Consider the following 16456-nt stretch of genomic DNA (forward strand, 5'->3'; position numbering starts at 1 on the left):
TGGTGCCAGTGGTGCCTGCGCAGATGCTACTACGCGGGCAAGCCGGTGCCATTTTGAGAAATATTTTTTCTATGGCTGTTGGAGATCCCATCTCCTTTGTTACCGAGTTACAAAAGAGTGGGAAATTGGGCCAGATACCAGGTTCAGCCAGCACCATCATGGTGGGTCTGGTATGATATTTGTTGTGGCAGTCATCTATCCTCTATTCCAGCCTCTGCTTGCCTCAGTCACATATTCTCACCAATTGTGCAATAATTGTAATTAGTCATTTTCTTGAACTTCTCACTTTTACATTGCCATAGCTAATCTTTAGGACTTTCTTTTCAGATCAACAACATTACCTTTTAACTTTTGGCTGTGAACACGCATTCTTTGTAAATGGAGATTAATTGGAACAAATTCTAGACTCTTTTCTCCTTTCGTGCAGCTGGATTTGAAAGAAGACCCTGGGGAAAAAAGCAAATGAATTAGAAAAAAAAACTGTAAGCATCACCCAGTTCGGCAGCAAGCAGATGGGTATTTTCCATTTTTTTCACAATCAGTTCTTCTCTTAAGTCTGAGCAGGGTGTGCATGCATTGTATCTTTCCAGTTCATCTTGCGATTTTATTATGTACTTGAATCTTAAGAAATGAAAAGATTTTTATAGCAGCGTCGTCGCAGCATGCGCCTTTTCGGCAATCTACGGAGCAGTATTTAATGTGCAGATATGCTAATGTATTTTAAGTGACAGACGACCCCTGCTGCCTACAACAGGGACCCAGCATGGTGAAAATGATGGCACATTTATCACGCATTATGTTTTGACTGCACTTAAAATATAGCATTATATAAAGCCAAAAGCTGAAGTACAACTCATTTTTATTGACCTGTCAAACTAAGAATAATGAAGGCACAGACCTGACTTCTGTATTTCACATCTTGGTGTATTATCCTGCTCCCCGAGACCCTTTTGAGTTTTTTTGCAGTAATACACTTTTACGAAATAGTTTTTCAGTGGTAACAAAACAATGGCGCTGCTACCAGATACCTGGCATGCATCCACCAGGCCCACTCTTCCATGTCTCACCCCCCGCTGCTGCAGTTTATGCACTCAGGGGATACAGACTACTGTAATTCCATACAGTCAGCATAATCATAACATAATAGCTTTTTAGTAAATGCATTTCCTTGATGATGTCAACACTTTTAAAGAAAAGAATGAAAGCACTACTGCCCATCCCTCTAAAAGCCTCCTGTCCCAGGTCACATCGCTCAATTGCACATACTTGCAGCTATTTTAACCGTAGTGGCACCCTTGGGTTTAAACCACAGTCACATGCCTAGGCCCCTGCTTGCACAGAAAGGAGGCAACCATCACCTATGAGAGATTGGATTGCGGTGGCATTTTTTTTTTTCATTCGTTCAAGAGATCTTTGGGATTCCATTCAGCGTTCATGTGAAGTGCAGGACAACACATGCTAACATTCATATGCCGCGAGCAGGGCATTTTTCGCCATTAGGAACACAATGTGATTTGCAATTAGAAAATAAAAGAAGCGTTTAATGCTCCAGAAGATCTGAAATGTGAGGCACAAAATAAACATCATGAATAGAAATAAAAGATGGGCTATTCAAGGTAGGAAAATCACTCGCTCGAGAACAAATGAGTCATAACAGTTTGATGTTTGCCTCAACATCGTGAAAACATCAATGTGGCTCAGAAGAACTCAAGAAGACTTAAGGGCCTGTCACACTAAGCGATATCGCTACCAATATCGCTATAACGTCACTGGTTTTTGTGACATTATAGCGATATTGCTAGCGATATCGCTATGTCTGATACCTCCAACCGCTCCCCCGCTGGCTATCGCTGATCGCGCGAGAACGTCCTGGACCGTTTCTCGTCGTCAGCTTCCTGCTGGGCTTCCTGCTGTGGCGTCGAGCGACGCATGGACGCGGGCGGGAGGACGTCAGGATCGCCACGTCTGACAGGTAAGTAACGACCCCCGACCCCTGCGATGTCACTGGTGAGATCTGCCTGTGTGGCAGCTCACTAGCGACCACTTAGCGATGCACCAGCGATCCTGACCGTGTCATATCGCTGGTCGGGATCGCTGGTACATCGCTAAGTGTGACAGTACCTTTAAAGTCTGTAGACTTTATTCTACTTTCCTTTTGTAATAAAAAAATGTGGTTTTTGCTTTTTGTTTCCTTTTGTAATGCATTTTATGCAAGTTATAAAAATCTTCCTAATGAGGAAGAAAATTACCCAGACTAAGGAACGGAACTGCCTGCTTCATGTATCATCCAATTAAGACCAAATTTTAAGTGGGTTTCCAAACCTACCATATTAATTACAAATCCTTAAGATAGATCATTAGCATCAGATTGGTTGACATCCGACACCCAGTACTGCCCACAGATCCGCTGTTTTCTGCTCTATATGTAAAGAGAACTGCATAGGAGCTCTTGGTAGTGGCCATGACGTGAGTAGGAGCTGAGCCAATCAGTGTGAGTGCATGGTGTTGGATCTGACCTGATATTGATGATCTATCCTAAAGGTACTGTCACACTAAGCGATATCGCTAGCAATATCGCTATAACTTGTGATGTTATAGCGATATTGCTAGCGATATCGCTGTGTGTGATACTTACCTACAACCCACTCCCCCGCTGGTTATCGCTGATCGCGCGAGAACGTCCAGGACTTTCTTGTCGTCAGCTTCCTGCGGCGCTTCCTGTGGAGAGACGAGCGACGAGCGTGGAGCTGGGCGGGAGAACGCAGGATCGCCTAGTGTGACAGGTAAGTAGCGACCCCCGACCCCAGTGATGTCGCTGGTGAGATCTGCCTGTGTGGCAGCTCACTAGGGACCACTTAGCGATGCACCAGCGATCCTGACTGCGTCATATCGCTGGTCGGGATCGCTGGTACATCGCTAAGTGTGACAGTACCTTTAGGGTAAGCCAATAAATAAAAAGAATAAGAGTTATGTGAATAATGGAAGTAAATATCATGCAAAATACAAATTTGCTAAGGTTTAAATACAAACACAAAGGAACTAAATAAAGGTTTAAAAATACTTAAGGGAAATCTGTCACCAAGATTGTGAAAGATACTCCAACTTCAGCGATGTATCACTTGCAGTGGGACGAAAGGAGGGTTTGATCCAGCTTCTAGAATTTTTTTTGCCCAATTTTTTTTTTATTTCATAGAAGGTGCAAAAAATATGTACAACAATCAATAAAAGTACAGCATAGCAGCAATGCTTTTCAAACGCACATGGCGTTCTTCGTCTGCTCTGCCAAAGAACACCATGGTCGTTAGAAACATGTTGCTGCTATGCTGCTGTCCTTTTGTTGATTTTTGTACATATTTTTTTCACCTTTTCCTATCAAATAACCAAATTTTTGGCAAAAAACCTCTGGAAGTTGGATCAACCCCTCCTTTCGTCCACATGTGATTGCATCTTGTCCTATGGATCTCGTGCCTCGTGCCTGGTATTTGTTTATCTAGTAGCACTTACAGGGCTGATTGTTTCAGTAGGAGATTATCACCAGAGGACTAGTAAACCTGCTGCCATGTAGGCCTCCATATTCAAGAGCTCTATAAAATCCCATGTCCACCACTGACTGGCAGCTTTCTGCCTATGCAGGGTGTACACAGAAAACTGGCAATCAGTGGTGTGCTTAGGTTACACAGAGCTCAGCATTCGGAGAACTGAAAGATCTGCAGTTGATCAAATAGAACTATCAAAACTGCAGGAAGCAGCCCAGTAAAGGATACATCACTAGAATTGGAGTTTTTACCACTACGTCATGCTGCTTTCCAACAGGGTAGAAACACTCAGTGACAGATTCCCTTTAAAAAAGCACCATTGTGCTACACGCAACACTCAAACCAGCTTACCATGATAAGCACTAAAACTATCCCTCACTTCGCATAAGCAAAGGTGCATCCATAGTAGAAAAATAATTACCACATAGCACAAAGGGCAGTTATGGTATGCATTGTAAAAGGCATATGAATGTATAAGCCCTGATAGTGTACCAGTAACAAGAATAATGGGAAATCCAAATTCAGGCGCTACGTGTAGAGTCCCAATCACACTTCCAAGCCTGTTCTATAGCATGGTGCTTGCAGATTGGACTGAATTTTCATGGTGACGGATTTTCTTTAAGAGATAGTGATCCTAATACACAGGGTTTCAAATTATTATGCAAATGATATTTTTCTACGATTGTCCTAAATGCAAATGAGTCAGTATAATGTTCAAATCATCAACTCTTAGCGTATAAATCAAATTTTATCGGACAAAGCTTCCAAGGATAACAGTAGTTTTTTCAAAACTGAAAAACTCAAAGTACACTCTTCCAAATTATGCACAACAGTTTCCAAACATTTTATAGGTTGCAAAGAAATGAAAATGGTTATTTGTTGGATTTGCAGCATTAAGAGGACACATTTACTGAAATCAAAGGCTTTTTCAACCAAAAAAATTTCAATGAAAGCAGAGGCTGGTTATCAATGGTATATTCTCTAACTGGATCGCTGTGACCAGTGGGGTACCGCAGGGGTCGGTGTTAGGACCTATTCTTTTCAGCATATTTATTAACAATCTGGTAGAAGGTTTTCGCAGTAAAATATCGATATTTGCAGATGATACAAAACTATGTAAAGCAGTCAATACAAGAGAAAATAGTTTTCTGCTACAGATGGATCTGGATAAGTTGGAAACTTGGACTGAAATGTGGCGCATGCGGTTTAGCAATGATAAATGTAAGGTTATACACATGGGAAGAAGGAATCAATATCACCATTACACACTGAATGGGAAACCACTGGGTAAATCTGACATGGAGAAGGGCTTGGGGATCCTAGTTAATGATAAACTTACCTGGAGCAGCCAGTGCCAGGCAGCGGCTGCCAAGGCAAATGGGACCATGGGGTGCATTAAAAGAGGTCTGGATACACATGATGAGAGCATTATACTGCCTCTCTACAAATCCCTGGTCAGACCGCACATGGAGTACTGTGTACAGTTTCGGGCACCGGTGCTCAGGAAGGATATAATTGAACTAGAGTGAGTACAAAGGAGGGCAACAAAATTAATAAAGGGGATGAGGGAACTACAATACCCAGAGAGATTAGCAAAATTTACTCTAGAAAAAAGACGACTGAGGGGCGTTTTAATAACAATGTATAAGTATATTATGGGACAATACAAATATCTCTCCGAGGATCTGTTTATACCAAGGAAGGTGACAGTCACAAGGGGGCATTCTCTGTGTCTGGAGGAGAGAAGGCTTTTCCACCAACATAGAAGAGGATTCTTTCTGTTAAGGGCCTGTCACACTAAGCGATATCGCTAGCAATATCGCTATAACATCACTGATTTTGTGACGCTATAGCGATATTGCTAGCGATATCGCTATGTCTAATACTTACCTCCGACCGCTCCCCCGCTGGTTATCGCTGATCGCGCGAGAACGTCCTGGACCGTTTCTCGTCATCAGCTTCCTGCTGGGCTTCCTGTGGCACCGACGAACGACGAGTGGACGCGGGCGGGAGGACATCAGGATCGCCTCGTCTGACAGGTAAGTAGCGACCCCCGACCCCTGCGATGTCGCTGGTGAGATCTGCCTGTGTGGCAGCTCACTAGCGACCACTTAGTGATGCACCAGCGATCCTGACCGCGTCATATCGCTGGTCGGGATCGCTGGTGCATCGTTAAGTGTGACAGTACCTTTACGGCACTGAGAATCTGGAATTCCTTGCGTGAGGAGGTGGTTATGGCGAACTCAGTCATGGGGTTCAAGAGAGATCTGAATGTCTTCCTGGAGTGTAACAATATTGTATCTTACAGTTATTAGGTTCTTTAGAAGGACGTTGATCTGGGGATTTATTCTGACGAATATAGGCTGAACTGGATGGACAAATGTCTTTTTTCAGCCTTGCTAACTATGTTACTATATTAAAAACATTTTAACAGGTCACGTTACATGTTACCATACAACCCCTTCTTTGATATCCCCTTCACACAATTCTTGCATCAATTGAACTTGTGAGTTATTGAATAGTTTCTACTTGGATTTCTTTTTGCAGGATGTGCCTTCAAGAGCTGCTGTTTTGATGTGAACTATTTCCAACCATCATAGATCTTTTTCTGGGGGATACTCAATAGGGTTGAGGTCAGGGGAGTATGGTAGCCACCCCATGAGTTTTTCACCTTTTATGCCCATAGCAGCCATTGCCTCAGAGGTATTCTTTGTGCCATGAGATGTGCTTTGTCATGTATGAAGATGATTTTGCTATAGAGGGCACAGCCCTTCTTTTTGCACCCTGGAAGAAAGTGCTCAGTCAGAAACTCTATATAATGTGCCAAGGTCATTTTCACACCTTTGGGGACCCTAAAGATTCCTAACATCTCTTTCCCATAAATACAGTCCCAACCATTACCTCCTTGCTGACGTCACAGTCTTGTTGGGACATGGTGGTCATCCACTACTCCATATATCTTGTCTATCCAGAGTTGCACAGCACTCATCAGTAAACAGTCTTTTAAAATTAGTCTTTATGTCTGGGCCCACTCCAACCATTTATACTTGTTAGCACTAGAGTTGAGCGATACCGTCCGATACTTCAAAGTATCGGATCGGAATGGATCGGCCGATCTTAAAAAAAAAAGTATCGGTATCGCCGATTCCGATACCGGAAGTCCCATTCAAGTCTATGGGACTTCCGGTATCGGAATAAGAAAAATCCTGTTTTTCCCTTGTACAGCCTCTCTGGGGTCTGTACGGGCCTTTCGGGGGGCTGTGCCGGCCTGCCAGGGGGTCTGTGCAGGCTCCGGTGGTCTGTGCCGGCCTGCCGGGGGGCTGTGCCGGCCTGCCAGGGGGGCTGTGCAGGCTCCGGTGGGCTGTGCCGGCCTGCCGGGGGGCTGTGCCGGCCTGCCGGGGGGCTGTGCAGGCTCCGGGGGGCTGTGCCGGCCTGCCGGGGGGCTGTGCAGGCTTCGGGGGTCTGTGCAGGCATCGTCCGATGGGACTACAAGTCCCATCGGGCGATGCCTGCTACCATAACAGTGATTGACACATTAGCCAATGATGGGACAGTAGTAGTCCCATCATCCGGCTAATGTGTTGAATGTAAAAAAAAAAAAAAAAATTACATGCTACATACATACAACATGCATACTACATACATGCTACATTCATACTACATACTACATACATGCTACATTCATACTACATATACACTACATGCAACATACATACTACATACATACTACATGCTACATACATACTACATATATACTACATGCATGCTACATACATACTACATGCTACATACATACTACATATATACTACATGCATGCTACATACATACTGCATGCTACATGCATGCTACATACATACTACATACATACTACATGCTACATACATACCACATATATACTACATACATACTACATACAATACATTCATACAATACATACATAGACATACAGTACATATAACATAGAGTAACATACTTACCAATACTTGTCACATTGTTCCCCGAAGCCATTGTCTTTTACGGAATAAATATTAACATAACAAACCACAAAAATACTCACCCACGATCCGAAGCAGTCCACGAGTGTGTCCCACGACGATCTTGGGTAGAGAACTGCAGCATCAGCTGTTGCTGCCGTTCTCTACGGGCTGCAGGAATCCAATGACGGAAGGTAGGTATCCTTCCGCACTGTATTCCTCCGCCACTTAAAAAAAAAAAAAGTCCCTAGTCTCACTTTATGCCATTGCTGTGTGGGAAATTCAAAAAGGCTCCTGAAGAAGCTGTGGTGTAACGCGTGTAGGGGCTGCAGGCTGTGGCAGCACTCTTCCTTACATCTTGTAAGTGTGATTATAGCACCTTATATTGTCTATACTTTTTTGTGCACCTTATGCTCATGATAGTGGGCTAATCCCCACTATTGTGTGCACTTAGTACTTAGGTTACTTATGCTAATAGGCTAGTTATGCACCTATGCTTCTGATAGTGAGCTAATCCCCACTATTGTTGGCACTCTTCATTTGTGCCACTTATATTAATAGGCTAGTTGAATATGCAGTATAGCACTGATGCACTTTTCTCAGCACTGTGACACTTTACCCTTTGTTTATCCACTAGTGGTTAAATTGCCTAGAGTAGGTTATAAATTTAAAATGTGGGTTTTTTTGTTACTAATTTTTTGTGCTTTGTATAAACTGTTTTCATTGTAAGGTGCAATTGCTGTTATTTTTGCCCTCGTATGTCTGCATTAGCAGAAATGCTCTGTTTATCGATTTTATTGTAATAAAATTTATTTGGTTGGCTAAAACTCTTCTTATCCCTAGTTCTAGCTTAAGGGTCTTGACAAAGGGAATTTGGTGTATTATGTTGAATTTTGAGTTGTGTTATAATTTTTTGTTTCTATAATTGGGGAATTTATTTGTGTTTAATTTCTCTCTTAATCCGATGAATTTGTCTGGCAGAAACCTTCCTCATTATGCCTTTATCTGCACGAATCCATCTGTGCTCTGTATAAGCCACAAATCTCAAAACAATATGGTGATCTTGCTTACATTTTTGTGAAATATCTAATATTTTCATACTGTAGAGATCCACCAAATGAGTGGACAGGGATTTACTCGCTTGACCGGTCTTTGAGGCATACGTGGGGACACTCTGGGTTAAACAGTTCATTCAGTTTATTAAACATCACCATAAACCACTCTTCATGAACATAATAGCATGCAGCTTCCAGTACAATGTCCGTTAAACATGCAGCGTTACCACATAAGGCATACAAAGTCTCTTACTGACCCCGGTCAGCGTTACTCACGGTTTAACCCTCACAGATTATCAGGGAAGTGGCCGCACTGGCATCACTGTTCCAGACAGTGCCTTGCTCACTAGGCTGTCTACAGTTGCAGCCCCACAGCCGGGCAGTAGCTTCCCTACACAGAGCCGTCACAGACTCTACCAGGACCGGGCCTTTCCATGTGCTCTTCCAGGAAGTTCAGTCCCAGACACTTGCAACACACACAGGCCTTCTGGGACCTTGCACTCTGACCACTCAGGATCAAAACACACATCCCTGTTATGAGTGAGTCACCGGAGGAGGAAAAAACAAAAATACAAGCTAAGTCCAGAAAACCGTAGAGGTTGGTAGCTAGCGGATTGCAGACCCCTGATCCTATTCACAACAACTAACAGTAGCCGTGGGGTGCTCCTACGGTGGTCCTAGACACCTCGTTCACAGCCGGAGAACTAAATAAACCTAAAGAAAGAAAGGGAAAAACTAAACTGCCCCAGAGCAGACCCCAAAGCAATAGACAGCCCCCAACATGTATTGACGGTGAAAACACAAACACAGACAGAAAGACAGGCTGAGCAAATGATGGGGCCCTCACTAACTAGATAGGACAGGAAAGAAAAGCAACTGTCTGGAATCACGCAAAAACCCTGCCAAAAATAATGTCCAACACGTCTGATAGAAAAGGCCCTGAAGTCACTAGACTTCAAAATCACTATATCAGCACTCAGGTATATTCTGAAAACAGAGCAAAGAGATCAACTGATCAGAGACAAAAATGGAGTTCAGCCAGTCCCAACCAGGGCTGGCTGAACACAAACACTAAGTAAACAGACAAAATCTCATGGAACAATAGCAGATCAAAAACTGGAGGCCAGAGTTCAGAGCAGAGAGGATCACCAGCAACCCAGCAGGGCGTCGCCGGCCTAATATCCACTCAGAGATTCCGGATGTGCAATCACACTCCACCTGTTCAGATGACAGGTTTTTCCCATCCAAATCAATTTCACTACCTCCTTTCACCAGCAGAGGGAGTTCATCGGACATCAAAGGTGAAGGAGAAAATGAGCTCATAACACATCCCCATGTGACCCGACCTCAGTCACACTATATGGTACGTGACCACACCCACAAGTTAGGTATGGATCACATGGTCATGACCTCACTACAGGTCCTATTCCACACAGCCAGACACATACAGGTTTTATCCTGGGCATTCAGACACACGCCCACATGCATATTCTGAGTAGCATATACAGCGCCCCCTAGCTTTAACAGAGGTTACTGCACCACAATACCTTGTCCTAGGCATCGCTCTATTTGATGCTTTTTGGCAGCATAGATTGTTTTATTTTCTATATTGCTTGAAACCAGTGGCCTGATTACTTAAGAAGGACATTAAACATTAGTAGTTTTCCTTTAATTGGGTTCACCTGGTAAACTAGTTATCACAGGTGTTTGAGATTGACTTAAATGATCCAAAAACCCCTGAGACACAATATCATCCATGAGTTTATATGGAAATCAAAAAATTAAAAACAAATTGTATCTTTATCACACTTAAATCCAATTTGCATAATAAACTGGAATGCACTGTAATAGATTACTTTAAGACTACCAAAAGTAACTTTTTTAGAACTGCCATGACATAAGATATTGAATACAATAGGTGTATGCAATACAGAACCTAGAAAGCACCATGGTGAATGCAATACTATTGTAAGTTACCCATGCCAAGGATGCTAATGGTGAATGTGGTGCATTTGTCCACTGAGCAAACATTAGTGGCTTATCTTGACAATAATAGGTCATCAATGATTTCCTGTGGGAAAACCCCTATAAACATAAAAATGGTGCACTCCGACACAACACTATTAAGATATGCCTTATTATTAGCTTTACTATTGTGTAATTTGTTACCTGTATATTTTTCAAGCTCTGCAAGACTTTCCTTGTAGTCAGCCAACATTTCTTCATAATGAGTTATAACGCTTTGCCGTAGATTGTCCCAGTGTGGAGAGAGGTCCCCGAGTTCCTTCAGTTCCTCAATTCTGAATAGAATAAGTATGAATATGATTGTTCTTCACATGACTAAAATTCACATTTCATGTTTTAAGAAATAAGCTCAAAATAACTCACAATGGAAGGTCCTCTTTTAACTGAGACAAATATGTCAAAGAGATTAGTGACCATAGGGATCAGCAGAACAACCTGATAGCAAATGCAGAAGCACAGGCAGAAAAATGTAGTAACTTTAGTACGGGTAGGGGAGATGAGTAGGGCCGGCTAGCAGCAAATGCACAAAAGTACAGGTAGAAGAATCTAGTTACCCTAGTATGAAAAAGGTAGATTAGTAGCACCACCTAGTAGCCTAAAGGCAGAGAAGTATAGGCAGACTGTAATGACCCTAGTATGAGTAGGGGAGGTCAGGAGGACCACATAGCAGCAAGTACAGCATAGTATGGACAAAAGTGAGGGACCCTAGTATGGGTAGGAGACATTGGTAGGACCACATAGTAGCAAATGTAGCAAAGGATGGGCAAACGTGAGGGACCCTAGTATGGGTAGGAGAGGTCAGTAGGACCACATTACAGCAAATGCAACATAGTATGGGCAGGGCCGGACTGGCCATCTGGCAATTCTAGCAAATGCCCGAAGGGCCTGTTTGGTCATGGGCTGCCATGTCTGCTACATTGTTAACAGAATCTGTGTTCTCAAGACATCCATACTGTTAACAGTTGTGACGGAGCACAAAGTCATTGACTCCGTCACTTACCACAGCAGGCCACAGGTATTATTAGAAATATTAGTCTTGTAGTAGATCTTGCTTTCCTCCATCCAGGGTAATAATAGTAGTAATGTATCCCATCTGGTGCTTGGGAATAGTGACAGCATGGGCCTGTGTGATTTCAAATGCCAGGGTTGAATTTCAGCCCCAGTCCGTACCTGAATATGGTCAAACGTGAGGGACCCTAGTATGGGTAGAAGACATTAGTAGGACCACATAGCAGCAAATTCAGAAAAGTATGGCAAACATGAATGAGCCTAGTATGGGTAGGAGCAATCAGTATTACAACATAGCAGCAAATGCAGGAAAGTATGGGCAAATGTGAATGACCCTAATATGGGTAGGAACAAACAATATTACAACACAGCAGAAAATGCAGCGAAGTTTGGCCAAATGTGAGTGACCCTAGTATGGGCAGGAGAGATCAGTAGGACCACATAGCAGCAAATTAAGCAAAGTTTGGCCAAACGTAAGGAACCCTAGTATGGGTAGGAGAGGTCAGTAGGACTACATAGCAGTAAATTCAGCAAAGTATGGCAAACGTGAGGGTCCCTAGTATGGGTGAGAGACATTAGGATATTAGTAGGACCACATAGCAGTAAATTCAGCAAAGTATGGCGAACGTGAGTAACCCCAGTATGTGTATGGGAGATCAGTTTGAGTGTAAACTGAATTTGCACTTTAAAAGCACGGTAAGACTTTTTTAGGACTTACAAACATATTTATTTTACTCTGAAGTATTATGTGAAGGTACAGTAGTACCAAGAAAGGATCTTACTTGGGCTCTGTATAGTATGAGCCAAAATCTCAGACTATTGCCTCTTAACTGTACTGTAGATTAGAACAGTCAGAAATTCAAACAGCCTCATAGAAATGATAAGTTTTACCTAATCTGATTGAAAAGCCAAACTCAAAGAAAGAAAATAACGTTTGTGTCCTTGTATTAAAGTGGTTTTCACTAATATTGGTGCAGATATCTTGTCTCCATTTCCCTGTATTTTCCATGCAATTGGGCGGTCGTGTAACAACAAGTATGCAATTTGCATAGCCGCAGTCACTTTGACCAGATTCTCCTACTAACAAACGGAGAGAAGCAGAGAAGAATCTAATCGGCACGTGACCACAACTATACAAATCGCTGTCATGTACCGTCCAGCTACTCTGGGAATAAAGGGGAATCGTGACAGTTCGCCCATAGCACACTGCCACTGTTTGGCAGTCTGCAGGCACAAAGATTAATTGCAGACTTTTCTTCCCGGTCCAGAAAACCCCTTTAATTATCTCAGCATGAAAAGTTTGCAAAATGTGACATCATTTTCATATGAGAAGCCATAACAAAAAGACATTAATTTTACAGCACACAGAGCAGTGTATTGCCATACCATCACTGATCAAAATCAAAAGTCACTAATGAAAAAGTCATCTGTGATCTAGGTTAATTTAGACATGAAATGGACTTTAAACAAAAAATCAAATCTCCTCAAATGGAATAACAGTTTATAGAACTCACATTGGAACAGAATCCCAAACTATCAAGTAGACACAAACTTCATCAGTGTGCTCAGTGGCAGTTTTTACTTTCAGAGTTTGGTCAGAGTTTCATCAGTTTTTCTGCTGAAGAAAAAAACTGATGGAGGTTTCTCAGTTTTCTCCTTTCAAACAGCATGAGAAATACGGACTGCACAAGGATGGCGTCTGAATGATGTCTGATTTTTTTTCACAGATCCAAAGACTCGCATTGGCAAATTTGATTCAACATTCGGATCACTAAAAGACAAGTCTCTGAGATTTTGTGCGGACCACTCGGTCCAAGAAAAATATCAGGCAGGTGAGCTACCCCATAGACAATCATAGGCATGAGTGCCGTCCAAGAAAGACACAAATAAACTTGGACAAGAAAAAATGATGTCTGGATGAGCACTTACAGTGCCCGATCAATCACAAACTAAAGAAAATCTGCACCAATATTAGTGAAAACTAAAAACATGAGCGAGCACACATGTTGGTATAAGAGCTGGGCGTAGGTGTACTTTCAGAAAACAGAAAACAAACCGAAGATAAAACATAATGATTAAATATCCTAAAGTAAATAAGTAAATGGTAATAGTACATGTAAATAACATAGTTTACTTAGTTGATACTATTTTGATGAAAAAAGCATAAAAGACTTCCCACCGCGACAAGGTGAACCCAATCAGGACGGTACTATCCTTAGTGTTAAACTTTTCTATGTGTCAGCAGACCTCAATATAAATGGGGGAGAGCAGGACCCAGGCCCAAATGTTCAGACTCCTGCCCGTGGAAAACTCGGCACTTTGTCTATACAGCTTTCCGTGGGCAGGTGTCTAATAAGTTGGGCCTGGGTCCAGCTCTGCTGTATCTACAGTATATTGAGGTCTGGTGACAAATAGAAACTTGTAACACTAGAGATATACTGTAGGTACCATCCTGATTGGGTACACCTTGTCACAGTAGGATGGTTTTTATCAACTAAGTACCCGATATGTTATTGACTTGTACTCTGCTGTTTGTCTATTTACTTACTACATGGTGTTTGCTCATTTTGCTTTTATTTTAGGTTTGATCATTATTGGTGTGTGGATATATACATGCAAATTGATTCTTCAGAGAGAAAGAGGACTTGAACTCTATAGCGCTACTTCTTGGAAGCAGTGATCCTACCATTCACAATCAACCCTATAACGAATCTTGTAATATGACTTAGGATAAAAGCCAAATCAGAATCTCAATCTGGACATATACAGAGATCATACCCTTTTCCCCCTCGTTTAAAAGTAAATGTCACCAAGTTTCATCATTTTGTAACTTATTATATTATATTGTACAGATCCTTACATTTTGCTGAAGAGCCCAGATCTGTGTTCACAATTCTACAGCCTTCAGGGCTGAAATCTCCAATTAGTTTTTGCTGGTTTAAGATCAGAATATTTCTTACACTAGTGAATCGCATTTTGACAAGGGGTAGAGTTGACACCAGTGTTGTGTAGTAATTTGACACAGGAAAATATTATGTAGTGTTGTAGCTATGTGCTGCATGCAGATAGAAATAAGAGAATTAAGCAGCAGTATGAACATTAGCAATGGGTGGGCTTAAATGTCGCTGCTTTTGGGCTAATAAAAGTGCCTTGTTTTATTTCTCTTGTAGATAGATGGATGGATGGATGGATGAATGGCTGGATGCTGCTGCCACTTTTTATAACACCACAATAACAGCAACACTTAATTCGGCTGCCCCCTCATGCAGAGCAAAACTCGAACAATCAACAGGCAGCCCTGGCTGACCAGCCTGACCAACGAACTGAGACGGGTTTCCAGGGCCGCTGAGTGGAGATGGAAGAGAACCCATTCTACTGAGCTCTTCAGCGCATACAAGCAGTTCCTTGCCAGCTTCAAGTCCACGCTCTCTGCCGCAAAACAAACTTACTTCGCATCTCTCATATCCTCCCTGTCTCACAACCCTAAACAGCTCTTCAACACTTTCAATTCTCTACTCCGTCCCACAGCACCTCCTCCCTCGCCTTTCATTTCTGCTGAAGACCTTGCCTCCTTCTTTAAGCAGAAGATCGACACGATCAGACAAAACTTTGGCCCGCAGCCCCTAATGCCCCTTTTAGCCGCTCAGCCCTGTTCTGCAAAAGCCAGCTTCTCCACCATGACAGAAGATCAGCTCTCCACCCTTCTGTCAAGATCACACCTCACCACTTGTGCCCTCGACCCACTCCCATCCCACCTCATCCCTAACTTGGCCACAGTCTTCATCCCATCTCTAACACACCTCTTTAACCTTTCACTTACAAATGGTGTCTTTCCCTCATCCTTCAAACATGCCTCAATCACACCCATCCTCAAAAAGCCCTCCCTTGACCTATCCTCTGTGTCTAACTATCACCCGATATCTCTTCTCCCTTACGCTTCAAAACTACTGGAACAGCATGTATATCTTGAACTGTACTCCCACCTCTCCTCCTGTTCCCTCTTTGAACGGTTACAATCTGGCTTCCGACCGCATCACTCAACTGAATCTGCCCTAACTAAAGTCACTAACGACTTACCAACCGCCAAGAGCAAGCGACACCACTCTGTCCTCCTTCTCCTGGACCTGTCCTCTGCCTTCGACACCGTAGACCATTCCCTCCTGCTACAGACTCTCATCTCTTGGCATCACAGACTTGGCCCTATCCTGGATCTCATCATACCTAACAGACCGAACATTTAGTGTCTCCCTCTCACACACCACCTCCTCACCTCGCCCCGTCTGTCGGTGTTTCTCAAGGCTCTGTCCTAGGACCCCTACTATTCTCCATCTACACCTTCGGCTTGGGACAGCTCATAGAATCCCATGGTTTGCAGTATCACCTCTACGCCGATGACACACATCTGGACCCAACCTCGCCTCCTTACTGACTGAAATCCCACAATATCTGTCTGCTATCTCAGCCTTCTTTTCTTCTCTCTTTCTCAAACTGAACATGGACAAAACAGAATTCATCATCTTTCCCCATCTCACTCTACCCCTCCACCAGACCTCTCCGTCAATGCCAATGGCTGCTCTCTTTCCCCAGTCCCGCACGCTCGGTGCCTTGGGGTGATCCTCGACTCTGCGCTCTCTTTCAAACCACATATCCAAGCCCTCGCCTCCTCCTGCCGCCTCAAACTCACAAATATTTCCCGAATCCGCTCATTCCTCAACCACGAAACCACAACAACACTAGTGCATGCTCTTATCTCCTGCCTTGACTAATGCAACCTCCTACTCTCTGGCCTCCCCTCTAGCACTCTGGCACCACTCCAGTCCATCCTACACTCTGCTGCCCGACTAATCCACCTGTCTC

The 16456-nt window shown here is 43.1% G+C and overlaps 1 protein-coding gene across 4 annotated transcripts in view; it reads right to left on the bottom strand.

Moving 5' to 3' along the window:
• Window positions 1-16456, bottom strand: part of INPP4B (inositol polyphosphate-4-phosphatase type II B) — a 1297521-nt gene that overhangs the window by 263171 nt on the left and 1017894 nt on the right. For all 4 annotated transcript variants that reach the window (XM_073549778.1, XM_073549777.1, XM_073549779.1 and 1 more), the window contains 2 exons: window positions 10736-10866; window positions 342-446 (listed from right to left, as the gene is read on the bottom strand). In XM_073549778.1, coding sequence (XP_073405879.1) covers window positions 342-446; window positions 10736-10866 — 236 coding nt within the window. The remainder of the gene's footprint in view (window positions 1-341; window positions 447-10735; window positions 10867-16456) is intronic.

Source organism: Dendrobates tinctorius, unplaced genomic scaffold, assembly GCF_039654945.1.
Source record: "Dendrobates tinctorius isolate UK_male_01 unplaced genomic scaffold, ASM3965494v1 ptg000161l, whole genome shotgun sequence".
In the NCBI taxonomy this organism is placed as follows: Eukaryota; Metazoa; Chordata; class Amphibia; order Anura; family Dendrobatidae; genus Dendrobates; species Dendrobates tinctorius.